Source organism: Nelumbo lutea, chromosome 3 (genome assembly GCF_056320005.1).
Source record: "Nelumbo lutea isolate HS-2025 chromosome 3, American lotus-T2T, whole genome shotgun sequence".
NCBI lineage: Eukaryota > Viridiplantae > Streptophyta > Magnoliopsida > Proteales > Nelumbonaceae > Nelumbo > Nelumbo lutea.
Genome location: NC_142686.1, coordinates 27,398,952 through 27,416,256, shown reverse-complemented (window position 1 = coordinate 27,416,256; position 17,305 = coordinate 27,398,952). Strand labels below are relative to the sequence as shown.

The window sequence follows — 17,305 nt, the reverse complement described above, 5'->3', positions numbered from 1 at the left end:
ACCCGAGTTACCCTGATACCCCAAACGCAGAAAATCTAAACATTCAAATTCTCCTTCTCTCTGGCTCTCTCTCTATTCCCGCCACCGTCGCTGCAAGCTCTCTCTCCCCCCTTGTCTTCTCTCTCTCCCTCTCTCGCTGCATGTTGCCGATTGCTCCTTCCCGCTCTGTAAAACTCCCCCTACCCTCTTGCTTCTTCCGCCACCTATCCCACCCTTCGATGTGAAGCAGAGGACCGGCGTGGCATCACCACTGATTTCACTTGACAATCTGGGCTTCTGTGAAGCTCAGAAGCGAAATACCCCCCTTCTCACTGGAGTTCAGTGAGGCCATTCCCTTCTCCCGTTTGGACAAGGCACCGGTTCATCTTTTGTGAAGACATATGGCTTCGTCAGTGGGCTCGCACGGCTTCTGCTAAGAGGGCTTTCGTAGTGTTCATCATCTTATGTTTTTTTCTCTCTCTCCGCTTTGTCTTCTCGCCACCGTAGCTATCTCTCCTCTCTCTCTCTCCCCCTCCCCTGTCTTCCCACCACCGCTATTGCCGTTGTAACATGCGATGAATAACAATAATAATAATAATATAATAATTTTATTAATTCTTAATTATAAATTATTTTTATTAATTATTAATTATTTTAATATTTTTATTAAACATTAATTATTTTTTATTAAATTTATTTATGTTATTTATTAATTATTAATTATAAATTATTTTAATATTTTGTTATTAAACATTAATTATTTTTTATTAAACTTATTTTTGTGTTATTTATTAATTAATAATTATTTTTATTAACTAGTACTTTTTAATTATTTCATTAATTTTTAAAAATTATTTTAATTTTTATTTGTGTAAATTATTAATTATTAATTATTTTAATATTTTTATAGTCCTTATTTTTTTAATTTTAATCATTTCATTTATTAATGAGTAATTATTAATTTATTATTTATTATTTATATTGTTTTAATATTATTTTGAGGTTGAAAATTATTTTTTATAATACAAATTGAATTCAACATTTCCAAATAATATGTTTTAGGGGTAAAATAGTAATATCAGTAAACTTCAGATGGTAAAGGATTGATTCAACACAAACAAATTTATGGATTCAGATCCTCTAAAATCGTTTCAGACACTTTTAATATCTTTTTAACTTTTCCGATTTATCGAACGCCACCATAATTTGATGTCCTAAAACTCTTGTCATCTTAATTAATTAGTACTTAATACAAATGCACCAACGAGAACTTTATTGACCTAGGAAAATGGCCATGAAGTGGTCGATTGGGAATATGCATGGCTACCTGAACGGTGAGGAATATAATTGAAGGGGACATATTTTAAAAAGAAAACTTATTTTCAGTTGGCAAACCGATTTTATGTTTGAAGGCAAAGCTTTCTGGTACGATATGATTAAGTATGATACTCCCAAAGCAATATAGTTTTGTTTTTTATTGTAGATATGAGAATGCTAAAATAAATAAACCTTGATACCCTGATCTTAAGTCTAACAAAACAGTATGGGTAAACCGGGCCAACCACAATTAAACCCAATCTCAACCCAACACGTACGAAGAAATCATGTTGGTTAGGTTTAGGATTGGGGGTTTAACAACTCAGCTTTGATTAGGATTGATTATACAATTAACAAATTCTGCTAATTCAGTAAGGCTCAGTTTGGAAGGAGTATAAATACAAATATGTAAAGTGCAAAACCTTGCATTTTGTATTATTTTGGATGTATTTGTACTCTTTCCAAACCGAGCCTAAGGTACTCTGCATATTGGATTGGAGTGGTGCTGTCGTGATTCTCTTAGGAATTTGGCAAGCGAAACACCAGAAAGGTTACAAGTGCTAGGCGGGTTTAAAGCAATCTAGACCCAAGTTATATCAGATACTCTTAACAAATTAAGCCCCCTTCCTGGGCTACACTAAACCCAAAAATGAATGATGATGTTCCATCCTAATATGTGGAAGTGGGTTTGTACCTAGACAATAACAGCCCATAACAGTTAAACATAAATACTGGGCCATCATTCAAATCACTCTTCCTCAACTAGGACTTCTTTTGTTTAACCAAGTTAAACTGAAACTTGTCCTTCTGAGCAGAGGCTGGACAGATCAGAGGAACACACAAGGCCCTTCATGCCCCAAACCATCTTGACATGTGAAAGATTTCTGGGTCGGCTAGCCTTCACTCCACAGCCACTCCTAAAACCCATGGCCCATTTTCTTTTTTCCATATGGAAAGAAATGTAGCAAATTTAAACCGTGCACCTTTAAATATGATAATGAATTGGACACTTGTTCAACCCCAAGTCCATAACAATCTTTCTAGTTCAGAATCCACCCTGTGTTGCATCTTTTCACAGATGATATCCGTAGTCAACAGTTTTAAGTTTTTCTTTAATATGACAAAGCCTTTTGGAAGGCTGATGTTTTGCTTGAGCTACTCTAGCTACTTTGGATAAGGCATTAAAGAAGTTTTAACATAAGCCTAATCTTTTCTCTTTTTTTTTCCCTTTTGATGAAGGACAGCAAGCTTGTGTCCCTTTTTTTCCCTGTTCCCAATCCTGATTCTTGTTAGGGATAAAAGTTAGCCTTCATCTCTGATCTCCGACATAAATGAGTTCTCTATTGGGACCTGAATCCCCAAAAATTTTCAAATAAAAGTGTTTATTTTTTTGAAAAATATGTTTACTTGTAATAAAGGAAAAATTTTTAAGGTATAAATACTATTTTAAACATATATTGTTATATATAATATGAATGATATTATATATTTAATATAAATAAAATTTAATATATATAATTAGAATTGAAAGACAAATGCTCAGCCATCCCCGTCCTTTCCAAGGCAATCTCCATTGGATCGGGAAGACAAATGCTCAGCCGGATGGAGAAAATTGCCATCCCACCCATTGGGCAACCTGAACTCGATTCTACTATTTATATTTACTAATGTACACACACTCACATAGGGTTTGAGTATAATACAGGAAAGACATGATGCCAAAAAAGCGGTAGCAAATCTGGCATTTTCACTCAATAATTTCATGAGGATTTCATAATTTTATAATTTTAATAAGAGATCCATCATTGTTTATGCTATATATAAAAGTGTGAATGCAATGTGAAACTTTGTTTGGACTAAAATTATCCTCTATTTCTTTATTTGGGAAAGGCTATAAAAGTCATTTTATTATATTTTTAATGGCAGCTTTAATGGCTACTATAATAGCCATATTTGTGTATTTAATCCATCTCTAATTATTGTAAGGATTGAAAATGTAATTTCAATTATTACATTCCACATCATTTAATCCCCTCTCATTAAGTCTTATGCTTAAGGTATTAAATCTCATTTTCTCTTATTAAGTCCTATATTTTTTAAGTTATTTTCATTAATAAATGTTACTAATTGGATCTATGTCAATATTTTTAATAATATAAATCCATATATTTTAGAACTCACTAAAAACAAAATCATTATTTATCCAAGTGGTGGCAAAGCTATTGAACCATCCGAATCAAAATTGATCAACCTATGAAGTCATAGTTAGGTAGTAAAACTTTTAAAATAGAAATAAATATTAGCCACATTTCTGATATTTTTATTAATCAAACTAAAAAAAATAAATGTAATAAACAAGAATTATTTTATTGATAATGAAAATGAAATGCATATTTTAGAACTAACCAAAAGTGAAATATAAAATTAATAATAAATAGTTCAACTTTTGGATTAAATATGTTAACCTTTATTGTCATAAATAAATAATAAAATTTAATAAAATATAAAAATACAAAAACGAAAAAACACAAATTTTGCAAAAAAAAAGCATTCAGGCACATGTATAATATCATGTATTTATCATATTAAACAAAAAACAGGTGTGACATATCAGAATTATTTTTACACACAAAAAAACAACAAAAAATATATATAGAAAAAATTGAACACATCTATAATTCTATATTTACAATACTATTAAAAATATGAATAATATTGTAGAACTTTCTTTTAACTTAAATCAAGGTTTTAACAACCGATCCAAAAATGGAACTGCTTTGGCTTCCGGTTTCCGGATCAACGGTTCAATTATCTAGTTTTAACAACCGATCCAAATTGTTTACTTTTTATTTTAAAATAAATAAAAAATTTGGAAATAGTTTGAAGGAAACCCAATAATGATAATCGAGTCTAGCATTTTAATGGTTAAAACATTTGGGTCAGTAGTTCTTTGATCATTTCAATAGTTTTTTTTTTGTAAAATAGCGATTTAGAGCCAAAATGGAATTGGTGACCTGACCGGTTCCCAGTCCAAACGGTTTGATCATTCAGTTTTGTACAATTTTTAAAAAAGTGACTAAAATACTCATTTTTAATTTGGTCCCTATTTAATTGTAAGGTTTACATTGTAAATTGAACTACTAGTTTTCACCTCATTCAATTCCCTCTATTTAAATCTTACATTTTTTTTTATAAATGAACAAAAGTCATTGATGTGTAATTGAAAAAAAGTTTTTGTTTGGGAAAGGGTATAAAAGTCATGTTATTATAGCTTTAATGCCAGTTTTAATGGTTACTAAAGTGCCTATACTTTTGTATTTAATCCATTTTTAATTGTAAGGATTGAAAATGTAACTTCAAATATTACGTAAGGTTCTAAATCCCATTTTCTTTTATTAAATCCTATATTTTAAGTTATTTTTCACTAATAAATGGTACCAAATAGATCTATATCAATATTTTTAACAATATAAACCTGAATATTTTAAAATTGACTCAAAAACAAAACCCTTTTTTATCCAAGTGGTGGGTAAGCAATTCAACAATTTGAATCAAATTGATCAACTTACAAAGTCATTGTTAGGTAATATTTTTTTTTAAATATAAATAAATATAGAAGATTACAAAAAATTAGACACATTTATGATATTTTTATTATTTAAATTAAAAAAATAAGTATAATAAACAAGAATTATTTTTGTTGATAATGAAGATGAAATACATAATTTAGAACTAACCAAAAATGAAATATAAAATTAATAATAAATAGTTCAACTTTTGGGTTAAATGTGTTAACCTTTAATGTCGTAAATAAATAATAAAAATTAATAAAATATAAAATATAAAATACATAAATACATAAATTTTGCAAAATAAACATTCAAGCAATGTACAATATCATGTATTTTTAGACAGAAAAATAAAAAAAAATGTAGAAAAAATTGAACACACATAATTTTATATTTACACTACTTTTAAAAATATGAATAAAATTGTAGAATTTTCTTATTACTAAAATACTCATTTTTGAATTTAGTCCCTATTTAATTGTAAGGTTTAAATTGTAAATTGAACTATTATTTTTCATCTCATTCAATTCCCTCTATTTAAATCTTACAATTTTTTTTTTATAAATGAACAAAATAAAAAAGATACACCAAAAAGAAAAAAACACTACAAAAAGAACAGTCTAACAAAGTAGGTAGGCCTATCAATGATACTTGAAACTTCACAACTTGATCCAATTATCACATATTTGGATGAGGTGTTTATGTAATTAGATTTGGATTTTGCAATTTGCATTTTATTAATAATAAAAAATAAAAAATATAAACATGTAGAATAAAAAATACACAAAACTTATAGAAAATTTTGAATATATTATCACTATCATTATCATCATTTATAATTGCCTCATGCAAAACACGTGCATGCTTACTAGTTTGAAAAAATGTTAGGTCACAAGAAATGCAATCTCTCATAATAGACTCCAATTGCTCGAACTTCCAGCGATCTCTAATAAATAGGCTCCAATCATTGGACCAGTTTGGTTCAGGTGGCCATGACATTGAAAGCACATTAAATGAGCACTTAAAAATTTTTTTGACACCTGTCCCTTAAAATATCCCTAGCCTACCCTAAAAAAAATAATACCCACTTTTAGTTTGAAGTTGTCAAAATATTTATCAAGTACTCATTTAGCGTGCTTACTTTGTTGTGCTTACTAGATCCGGTCCCTCATTTGACTTGCACCATTACAATCCTAAAATCCATTGGGCTGGCTTGGTCCATTATCAACACTAGGGCCCAGTTTGGCCTGCCCCCTAGTTGTAAACCTTTTTTAGCAACAAGGTTTCTTCTATGCCAAGCTCCATAAAGAATTTGGGCTACCAATACAAATATTCTATGATTTGATCCCCGACTAGTACTTTATTCATGGTTAAGGCTTCGTTTGTTTGGTTTTGTAGTGGTTTGGCTTAGTATAAATTATGGTATTTTACCTTTTTCAACCTTCACTTATTCTGTTTTCTTCAGATAATGACCACCCTGTACTTACTACAGGGCCATCGTCGTGTTCTGTTTGCACTTGTTATCTATATGGTGAATTTTAGTTAAGTTTTTTTATTTGATTTAAGAGATTAAATCAAGTTTTATTGTAAATATTTGTATTCTAATAAAGATCTTTTTTGGTAGATATATTTTAATAAAACTCGAGTAGAAAGGTTGGTCATTATATTAATATGGATTGTATACCATTTGAAGTGAGAATTTTTGAGAACGAGGGTAAGTATTCCTAGCTTCTTTTTTTTTTTTTTTTTTATAGTCGAAGTAACCATTCACTAGAAATATTTTTCTTAAGGCTATGTTTGTTTTGAAGGAAAAAGTAGGGAAAGAATCCTTCAATCCAAACACAACTTAAAGGATTGATAGACACTTGTATTAAGTGGAAAGCTTATGTCTAAAGTATGTTTATATGAATGTATGTGTGTGAATGACCTAGTCCTCACTTTATATGAAAGAAAATGAATGTAGGAGAATGGTTGATTATTTGGGAGTGAAATAGGAATCACATTGATGTGGGAGCCACATAATATGAGAGACACTTAAGGTAGGGTGGAGATTGTGCAAATTCCACATCAGTATTTGAAAATTGAAATGCAAAACCTATATTACCACTGAATGGAAATGAGAAAAAAAGTGCAATTTTGTATCAGGTAGGGGGGTGCAAATATTATAATCACAAACCTATATTACCACTGAAAGGGATGGTAGAATCCATCATATGGACGCCAAAACAGTTGCGGAATGGGTGGGCAAATTTCAAAATTTTTTTACTTACCTTTCAACTGGGAATCGCATTCCCTAATTTTAGAATCAAGATTCAATGATCCTATTTGAACCAGAACCAAATCAGATCTGAACCAAAAGTGAAGGGAGTAATTATACCTGATCCAGAGAAAAAGATTTCTCCCAAAGTTGGTGTTCACGCCCAAAGAAGGAACCAAGATCTATTCCTGCTAAAGATGACACAACAACTGTGGAACATAACCAACATGGTACGTCCTACACAATGAATCCTTCAAATGAATCCTTTGGATGACAATGAACACCAAACCGAATCAACATTTCAACAAAAACTGATATCAAGAACTATTCTTGATCTTTATTTAACAGAGAAAATGAACTATGACAGATGAATGACGGCTACAACAGGAGGAAGCTAGAGAAATAGATAGCGAACTGCTTTTCTTTTTTCTAAAGTTTCTGATATCCCATCTCACAAAACTGTAGGGTGTGTATTCTGTCTCCCTTGGGTTCGAATTCATGTAATTCGATTAGGGTTTCCTCCAGTTGCTTAATGAATAAGAACAGGATTTCCTGATCATATCAGGAGTTGCCCCTTATCTAAATCAGTATTTGGATTAGGATTTTTCTTAATCCTATTTGCAGATCATATAGGCTTTTGGGCTCATCCTAATCTCAGATTCACCCCTTAATAATGACTGATTAAATCAGCCCAGTTTGAAATGGGCTTTAAGCCTAATAAGGTTGTGTGCTCAAAAGTCTTCCAAACTGCTGCCCAGTTGGGCTTCTTTGTATGGTGTGGGACCCAAGCATTGATCTACACACCAGCCATATGGGTTCGGCCCAGCCTTTGTTACAAAGCCTGGCCGAATTCACTACAGAGCCCAGTGAACCCCTTGAGCCCATCACATGGACCCTATGGGCCCAACACTTACACTAAGTGGTCCCTAGGCCAAGCCTTCTTATAAAAATCCAGGGACTATGGGCAGGTTTAAGATTAGCCCATTAGGTGTTATCCCAAATGGCCTCACACTTAACCTCTCAGCCCATAATGATCAAGCACTGTCCAACAAGAGAGGACCTCTCCCTCGGCTGCAAGAAACAATGCTGCACTCTCCACTTACATGGATCCCGGGAATTAAAACAATTTGCAAACAATTTTGAAACCATACTAAATATATATCATATATATAAATTTTGCAAAACAAAATTCCAATGATTGAAATCAACTGCCGGCAGTTTGGTTTCCATCAGAGAGAGTGCATCCCCAATCATTACCTTTGTCCGACAAAGGGGCTGATCCCGTCACTATGATCACCCACTCAGATGAATTGTCAAACTGTCCCAACATACCCAGGTTTTGACCCCTGCTAAGGATCTCACTGATTGGCATATCAAAGATATGCCCAATCCGACACCTAGTGCAGTACCATAATCGGGTCTAGGGGTCGGGTGTAACTTTCCAATTTTGCCCATCAATCTCCATGGTTCAGGGCAATACTGGAAATCTGGTCCAGTTCAAGGGTTCAATTAATCCTACATTGCATGTGCCTTAGGTCTCACCCTAGCGGCTAAGACAAGGTACCCCAACAGTTGGCAGCACACCAGTGTCAACCTTGGCAAGATAAATTTCTTCAGACTTATTCAACGGCTGTGAACATTTAAAACCAACACAAGTCTCATTAAGTATATAGTTTTAGGGTTTTATACAAAAGTATACCACACAACATGAATCAAACATGTATTTTATTTATTTACATTAAATATCAAAAGTACATCAAAACTGATTGAAGTTAAGGGCATACAAAAACTGTCCAATAGTATCAGGTAGGGGGGGGGTGCAAATATTATAATCACAAAACGGATGTATACCTAAATGAGGTGCAAATTTTGCACTACAAAAAAGAAATAGACAGTTTACATTTGCACTACAAAAAAGAAATAGGCAGTTTTGATCATTAGGTTATATAACTATGTTTTCTTGCAATATATTGGGTTCACTTTCCTCATTGGCCTATTTACTAGGCATTCCGCTCAAGCAAGGACACTGAGGATGATCAATTAGGGGCCATTCCATACTAGCTGAATTGACTGAACCGAATGACTTTTTGTTTTGTTATTTTAATGGATAAAATAACTAAATAATAAAATTATTTGAGATTATAGTAATCAAGCCAACTTAACCTACAGTAATTAAGAGCTCACAGTCACAGCCTCTTTAATAATTTAGGGGTAATTTTGATAGACATTTTACTATTAGCCATTGGACTATAAAAATCAAATCTATGTCAAAGCATAATAGCCCAAAGTATTTTGGGCATTTGGTTGATCGATACTCTTAGGTTCTGTGCACAAGTCAATAATCATTTTTTCACCAAACATAACTTTTGTGTTTTTCATATGAAGCCCACCTCCACCTGCCAAGAGTGGCTGCCCAATTGAAAGCCCTCCCAAACAGGTCTAGTCCACCTAAGTAGAGGTCTAGTCCACATGACAAAATTCATTAGTAGAAGTAAATTGCTATGGGACCAAAGTAGAGCAATTTACTTTGGTCCCATAGCTCTCTAATAGCTCTCTAATGAAAGAGTCTAGTCCACATGGCTGCAGTTATGGTGTTACATTTATTATATATGCCTGAAATGATTTATTAACAGTCCATATATTTACCCAAAAAAAAATCCATAAGCAATAATATAAGAATCATAAATAGATGAAATTTTAGTAATTGATCTAGCCAAGTTCAAAGTATCAATATTAGCCGATACATATCGTTTCGGGACTCCTTTAATACGCCCCTACAGTGGGTGTATCAGAGGTCTGACTGGCAAAATTTGTATCAATTCGCCCGATACACCCTTATCAGTATATCAGGCATATTGATATTTTGAACCTTGCATCTAATCAAATAAATATCGTAAGAAGAAAGTAAAACAATTTCAATGGAGTTTACCACAGTCATGAAAAGTTGATTAGCTTGTGTAATTTTAGTAATTGCACTCCTACCGTCTCTTTGATTCTTTTTTTTTTTAATATCTACACACATAAACGCTTATGAACTCTTATTCTCTAAGTATAATGGTAGATTATTCTCATAAATATGATATACACATCAGTGTTGGAAGAGTTGAAACAGGCTAAAAACCGGAATGCACCAATGATCCCGGTTTTGTTGGTTAATAGGCAGTTCATTCATTCAACCTGCATAAAAACATAAATACCGTTGTTTTTAACTAGGACATGGAAAGGCAACTTGTTGCCAGCTTTTAAGGTTTGGACGTCCTGTTCAAACCAAGTCTTACACCAACACTGATACAGATTATTCAGAAAACATCTACATTAATTCTAAAATATGATTAAAGATGAAACCACAAGTCAATAATCATTTTTTCAATTTGTGAATCCAAGCAGCAACTCATTCGGCTCACCCATCAGCTGCTATAAAACGGCCATTGGGGTGAGTTCAGGAAGGGGCACCACCTATGGTTATGAAATCCCCAAAATTTTCCCACTTTTAACTATAAAGTATGTCAACAACTTAAAAATACATCAAATTTCAAGAATGTTTTAGAAATAGGATTATAAAAATTTAGGAATATTTTAAAAATGAGATTATAATATCTTAAAACTTTTAATAATTTGGAAGAAACTTGAAATATTTTAAAAATTAATATTAAAATTTTGGATATTTTATTTATTTGCCATCGTGTTCAACAGAGTTAAAAGAAATTATATACAAACCCGTCGGCGTCCCCAGATCAAAAATATTTTCCCCTTTCGTCCCGTCCTCGTTTAAAATCGGGGAAAACCCGTCCCGGGTTTTTCGGGGAAAATTTGTCATCCCTTCAGCCTTCTCTCAGAGAGTCAAAGGCCAGATTATGATTATTCTGTTTCTGTTATCGTCATCTCAGCCCAAAACAAATTGCCCAACAGTGAACTTTTTTGGACTGAGAAGTGAGAATTGAGCACAGAAACAAGCGTGGGCCCACCCTGTCCGCCACTGGGATTGCATCAAACGGTATATGATGGAAGGACATCAGCCGTACAGAAACTTCAAGGCGACACGTAGGTCCCACTGGTTCCCATTTTTATTTATCAGTGTTCCCATATTAATCAATCTTTTTGCGCCCCCCACTTACCCTTTTTGTCTTCTCTGAGAAGCTTCCCTCCACGCTTCCACCGCGTTCTTGACTAATGCAACACGAGAATTCAAACCATTCTCCCCTAATAATCAGGAGCGTTGGTTCATTTGTGGGACCCGTCTTACCATCCTTCCTTACATTTTTATTTTTTATGGATCTTCAATATTTTTACTTTTACTTTCTCTTCTAATCATCGTGCGTAGATCTTCCGTCATCATACATCAGGCGACTACAATTCCTGTGGCTCTATTGGATCTTGACCGTCCATTGTAGTTAATTATTTGAATGTCCAACTCAAAGGACGTCTGCGAAACCAACAAGCATGCGTGAAATGACAAAATAAAAGATGTCGTCAATTATTAAAAAAAAAAAAACCAAAAACGGAGAAGCATTTGCCGTACAAATGATACAGTTCATTCAGTATACGGCTTTATCATAGTCAACAATAATTTTGATCGTACATCCTCTCGGCCCCACTAGACAACATGATCGACGTGGCAGAACTGTCTCGACGTTGGACTCCTGTCGCTTGAGATGCAAATGTTTTGCGCGCTTTTCATGATTTGATTTGATGATGGCCACTACCAAGTCGGATACATTCTATCAACCTCTTCAACGGTAGGATTTGCATGTATACGTTCGCGTTGGTGGGCCGACCTCCACCATTCACATGGACATGGGTCCATTCGCCTGAAGCATGAATCCTAAAGTTTTGGTGGGCCCTCTACAAACCGTTTAGTCCGTCAAGAAGTTAAACCAATCCAACGGCTCTTGATCATGTCTTCTAATGATAAGAATTGAGACTACAAGTCAATGAACATTCTTTCAAGTTTTTATCCAGTCTTCCTTTCACACTGTGTGCCTCGTTCTTGGGCTGATCATAGTTATATGGCCCACAGTCCGAATTAATGAGAACCTACTTTAAGGGTAAGTAATGGGCTTGAAATCTTCAATTTTCTTTCTGTTCTTAAGGTTCAGGGTTTTAATAGAGGGGTTCGATTATGATTATGCGAAAGATATCATATTTGAAAATTTTTTGACCAATCAACTGATATTATAAATGGGATAATCAATCGGTGTTATTTATTAAAAATTTATGAATAGATTTTGATTGATCAAATTTCTTCCAATACCATGACTTTTCCGCATCATAAAATTTCCCTTAATAAGAAGATTTCTGGAGATACAATGTCGTCGTTGCCTTGTTAATAAAAGTGTCATGGGCTCCAGAATTTTGCCCAATAGACTTGAGCCCACAACCAATTCATCAAATCACTACATTACATTCCATTGAGTGTGTTGACGGTTGAGATCGAATGGGGAGGGGATTATACATATTTCTAGATTGATTGTACAGGTCTTTAACTAACCATTTGGTTGAATCATGACCGTTTGTTTTGTTTCATCCGGTAACATATGTTAAATTGATAAGAGATGATGAGACATGAGTGGGGCACATAGGGATTGATGGAGGCAAATCACGTTACATAATTAGATCTAGTTCTAGTTAAACATGGAGACTCCTGAGTCTTCTCCTGACTCCTGACTCCTGACTCCTGAGCCCGGTCTGGGTTTCCAATCATTTCGCCAGCCGACCTGCAAACCGACAACCTTGACTCAGCATCGACAAAACTGGAAACCTGCCGGCAGTTCTCCCACAGTATACCAATGAAGTGGACACGTGTCAAGCATCTGACCGTCAGACTCTTTGACCTGATGACCCTGGTCAAAATCCTAGGGGAAGTAACGATGGGTTCGTCCAAGGTCCAATCTATATATCCTTCTCCTCTTTCCTTCAGTTATCTATTTTACCTTTTTAACTTTTCGCCCATTTCACTCCAACCCCTTCTCGTCTCCAACAATCGCTTCTCAAATCTCAATCTTCTTTTATGCAGCTCCCATGGCGGACTTGGATTTAACTTCACGTTTGGAATTAACGATATCTGTTCCTGGTTTAGCTTCTTCTTCTTCTTCTACTCTTCCTCCCTCAGGTAAATAAGAAATAACATCTATTGTTTATTATTCCTTTTTCTCCCACCTCTGAGTTATGGGTATGAGAATTTGATGCTTTTGTTTCCTGTTTTTCAAGAGTTTTATCACTGTGTTCATTTATTCAAGTTCATGCTTCTCTGTTTATGGGCTTTCAACTTCTTTTATGATTTGTAATGTGAAAACTTGTATTCTTTCAATCCTTCTATTTTACTAGACCTTTCTTTTTTAATCTTTCTGTCTATCGATTTGTGTATGTCTTGGATCTGGTTTATAGCTGGGTTTTCTTCCATTTTAATTTTGCTTCTTTCTTCTTTTCCTCTCTTTTTGCTCACATCCAAGTAACGTTTTGTCTCCTTTTCTTTCTTCCTTTTTGATCAAGTTTATTTTGAGATGGAGTCTCTGGCCTTCTGCCAACACGTGAGTCTCTCTCTCTCTCTCTCTCTCTCTTCTCTTTATAGCTTTTTGGAGGTTACTGGATCAATCTTTTCTCTCTTAGTAGTTAGTCCGGTCGACTTATAAATTTTCGGTGTTTTATTTTTTTTTATTTTTTTATTTTTCTTTCTGGTTTCTAACAGATGGGTTTCATTGCTTATAAACATGGAAAAACACTAATTCAAGTCTTCTTTTTCCTTACAGATGGTGGCAGTGTGACGAGAGAGCTGGACATAAATCAAATCCCCTCGGGCACAGAAGAAGTAGGAAGTGCAGAAGAAGAAGAAGAAGAGAGCGGTTTGGGTGGTGGTGAAGGTCCTCCCCGTAAGAAGCTCCGCCTCACAAAAGAACAGTCTCGTCTCCTGGAAGAGAGCTTCAGACAGAACCAGACCTTGAATCCTGTAACTCTTTCTTAGATGATAACCCTCTTCGATCATCATCTTCAATGCAATTGCAATTTATTTATTTATTTTTTCTTATCTGACAATTTTCCTATTTTGATAATTTGTATTGGGGGCAGAAACAAAAGGAAGCGTTGGCTTTACAACTGAAGCTGAGGCCACGACAAGTCGAAGTTTGGTTTCAAAACCGTAGGGCCAGGTGCAAGCAAACTACGTACCCTCTTTACTGCGTTGAATCAATTCTCTTTCTCTTGACAATTTTAACCCTAATAATTTCACTAATTAATAACGTATCCGTTCCTACCTACCTACCCAGCACCCATAAAATATCATAATCGAATCAGATTCTGTTTCCGTCTAATAAAACGTATTTCCCTTATTATTACTTACTTGTAAATCAAGGCTATAACGTTAACATAAGAAACAGTGTGTGGTGTAACTTCAACATTCAATTCAAACTGACGTTTCATCATACATGGCCCTGCTAAATACAATTGATAAATCCAACGGTTGGGGTTAAACTTTCGTCATACTGTGCATGCATCAAGCATGTGAGAGAATTCTGAAGAGTGGATGAATTTGGGTCAGTAGCTAGAGGGATGTTTTGGTCATTTTAAGTGATTTCCAATTTTCTTTTTTTTTTTTTGTTAAAAAATGTAGGACGAAACTGAAGCAGACGGAGATGGAATGTGAGTACCTGAAGAGGTGGTTTGGGTCACTGACGGAGGAGAACAGGAAACTACAGAGGGAGGTGGAGGAGCTGAGGGCGATGAGAGTGGGTCCACCGACGGTGTTGTCGCCCCACAGCTGTGAGCCGTTGCCGGCATCGACGCTGACCATGTGCCCCAGATGCGAGCGCGTGACGAGCAGCGCCTTCGACAAGGGTCCCACTATTGCCACCACTACCAACACAACTGACCCCACCGCCACCACCTTGGCCTTCTCTAAAGCAGCACCGGTGCTCCACCAGTCTCGACAGCCGTCGGCGGCTTGTTAGTTACTCGAGCACTCATGGTTGGTTTGTTGGGGTTCTTACATGTAACACCAGAAAACAAAGATCAAAAGAAAGAAGGATTCACAATTCAGAAAGGCCATTAGATTATATATATTACTCATTAGTGATGAGATTACTTTTTGGTCTGTCGTCTGACTTTTTTTTTTCCTTTATCTTATTGGAACAAATGACTGTATATTCCATACACACCATTCCTCTCTCTCTCTCTCTCTCGTCACACCCATTACCCATTTATCCTATGCTCCTATCCTAATTTCATATAATCCTATCTGACGTGAGATCGCAATTGAGAAGATGATTGGAGGGGATGGATCATTCATGGCTCCATGCTGCGTAGTGAATGAGAGCTTGATGACGAGATGGTGGTGGTGATGGTCGTATCTGGAAATGAATCCATCATTTATTATTAACATTTAACAACAACAAAAAGTGAAGCACATTTGATGAAGCTTAGCTTTTGCTAGGTTTAAAATTTTTCTTCAAGGACAAGGACGGTTTTGGCCTCTTCTATAATTCTATTAAACTTTTATTTAAATTTGTGTCAAAGTTTTGGACTCTCCATATATATAGTATGAATACCGTTTGGAAGTAGAGAATAGTGGCATAATCACATGGGCATGTATGAGACATTTATAAATATAAATAAGATATAAAGCCTGATTGTCTAAACAACATTCATCTCTTATATATCTTATTTATTTTTTTTCTATTGATTGATGTGTTCTTAATTTCTATTATAGACTTTGAAAGGAATTCCGGTCAATCTCTCTCTCTCTCTCTCTCTCTCTCTCTCTCTCTCTCCAGAAAGACAGTCAAGATATTATATATGGGTATTGAGTTTTAATCTAATTGATAGTTGTATTCTTATGGTAGTAATGTTGTAGGCCTTTGAGCCTAGCTATATATATATTGACTCTAGCTAGAACTTGTTGCAAATCTGTTGTTGGTATCTTAATGAAGAGAGAGAAGTGGCAGATGGTAATATCATTTCCCAAAATAGGAAAGCAAAATCATCCCAATGGTTGCATCTTCTTTTATTAAAGAATCGATGCCATGCAATTGTCTTTGTAGCATTTGATTGTCTGAAATTTATGAAATATAAAAAAAGGAAAAGGTTTCTTCATTAATCATGTCAAGTTGGGATCTTTCCTACAAAACCTAGCCCATATTTTCCATATGGAAATTAAATATAACGTGTGAAACTCTGTATAGAGTGCAACAATGAATCAATTTGCATTTCAAACACTGAAATATGTAAATCTATTAATAATTGAAGTATTAAACGAAAAACAAGCAGTCTTTTCTTTTTCTTTCTTCTTGATTTCGATGATTTTTCCCCTTTTTATAGAAAATATCAAGTGTTTTTACAAAAAAAATATATATATTTCCGTAAAATATATATGTGGCAGTATGTAGTCTTTTGGGTTTTCTCCTCTTTCTTTATAAGTAAATTGAAGGTTCTTTGTTCATGTAAGGTCAGGTGCGATCTGGGAATATTTGGCCGATATTGAATCTCTAAAAGTATTAATTAAACATGACAACATGATCTTCTTTTAAGGGATTCCAATTTGTTTAATATACAAAGTGGAGACTACTTTTCTTTCTTCATCAAACAATATTTAGCCAGTAAGAACAAAGAAGATCGAATATTAAAGTCTCTTAATTTGTTTGTTCAACCCTCCATATGCTGCTCATTTCTTCAATGCAATTTCTATGGTACCAAACCTAAAATAATTTTACCAATCATATTCTCGAGCGAATTTGAACGAAAACATCAATTGATTGGATTAATTATCTGTTTGTTAGGTACCATGCTTTTTCAGTACCATATATAGCAGAACTTTCTTTAAGCTAAAACATTTTAGGGCACTCGAACAAAGCATGCATGTAGGAATTATCTTTTCAAATACATGCTTAATTGTCGCATGGAAGCTCTTACTTTTCACACCTGCATCAACCTTTTGAGTAGTTGGCATTCTTGTTGGATGGGAGATATACTTGTTGATTTTGTTGGGAGGTAGTACATGCAGAAGGCTTTTCCATTTAAAAGATTTGGTCCACCACTTTCGTTTATTCTCATTATATATTAGAGGTCCCATCTTTTAATTACAAGCAGATGCTTTTGGATTCAAAACCCTTATCTTAGTGGTGAAAAAATTGTATTTTGGGTTTAGTTGAATCCTATGTGAACCTATATAAGTTATTTGCTTTTAAACTTGAGGTCC

At 34.4% G+C, this 17,305-nt stretch overlaps 1 protein-coding gene across 1 annotated transcript; it reads left to right on the top strand.

Annotated features, from left to right (window-relative positions):
• The first annotated feature begins 13,045 nt into the window (after nt 1–13,045).
• LOC148863827 (homeobox-leucine zipper protein HOX3-like) lies at nt 13,046–15,281 on the top strand. The gene is made up of 4 exons (XM_088975277.1): nt 13,046–13,231; nt 13,869–14,065; nt 14,185–14,264; nt 14,726–15,281. Exons 1-4 carry the CDS (start codon nt 13,141–13,143, stop codon nt 15,060–15,062), a joined length of 705 nt encoding a protein of 234 aa, XP_088831403.1. The 5' UTR covers nt 13,046–13,140; the 3' UTR covers nt 15,063–15,281.
• Nucleotides 15,282–17,305: the final 2,024 nt, after the last annotated feature.

Coding starts and splice junctions, on each gene's coding strand:
- LOC148863827 (XM_088975277.1), top strand. CDS start 13,141: ATGGCGGACTTGGATTTAACTTCACGTTTGGAATTAACGATATCTGTT. Junction 13,232..13,868: donor TTCTACTCTTCCTCCCTCAG/GTAAATAAGAAA, acceptor TTTTCCTTACAG/ATGGTGGCAGTGTGACGAGA. Junction 14,265..14,725: donor TTTCAAAACCGTAGGGCCAG/GTGCAAGCAAAC, acceptor TAAAAAATGTAG/GACGAAACTGAAGCAGACGG.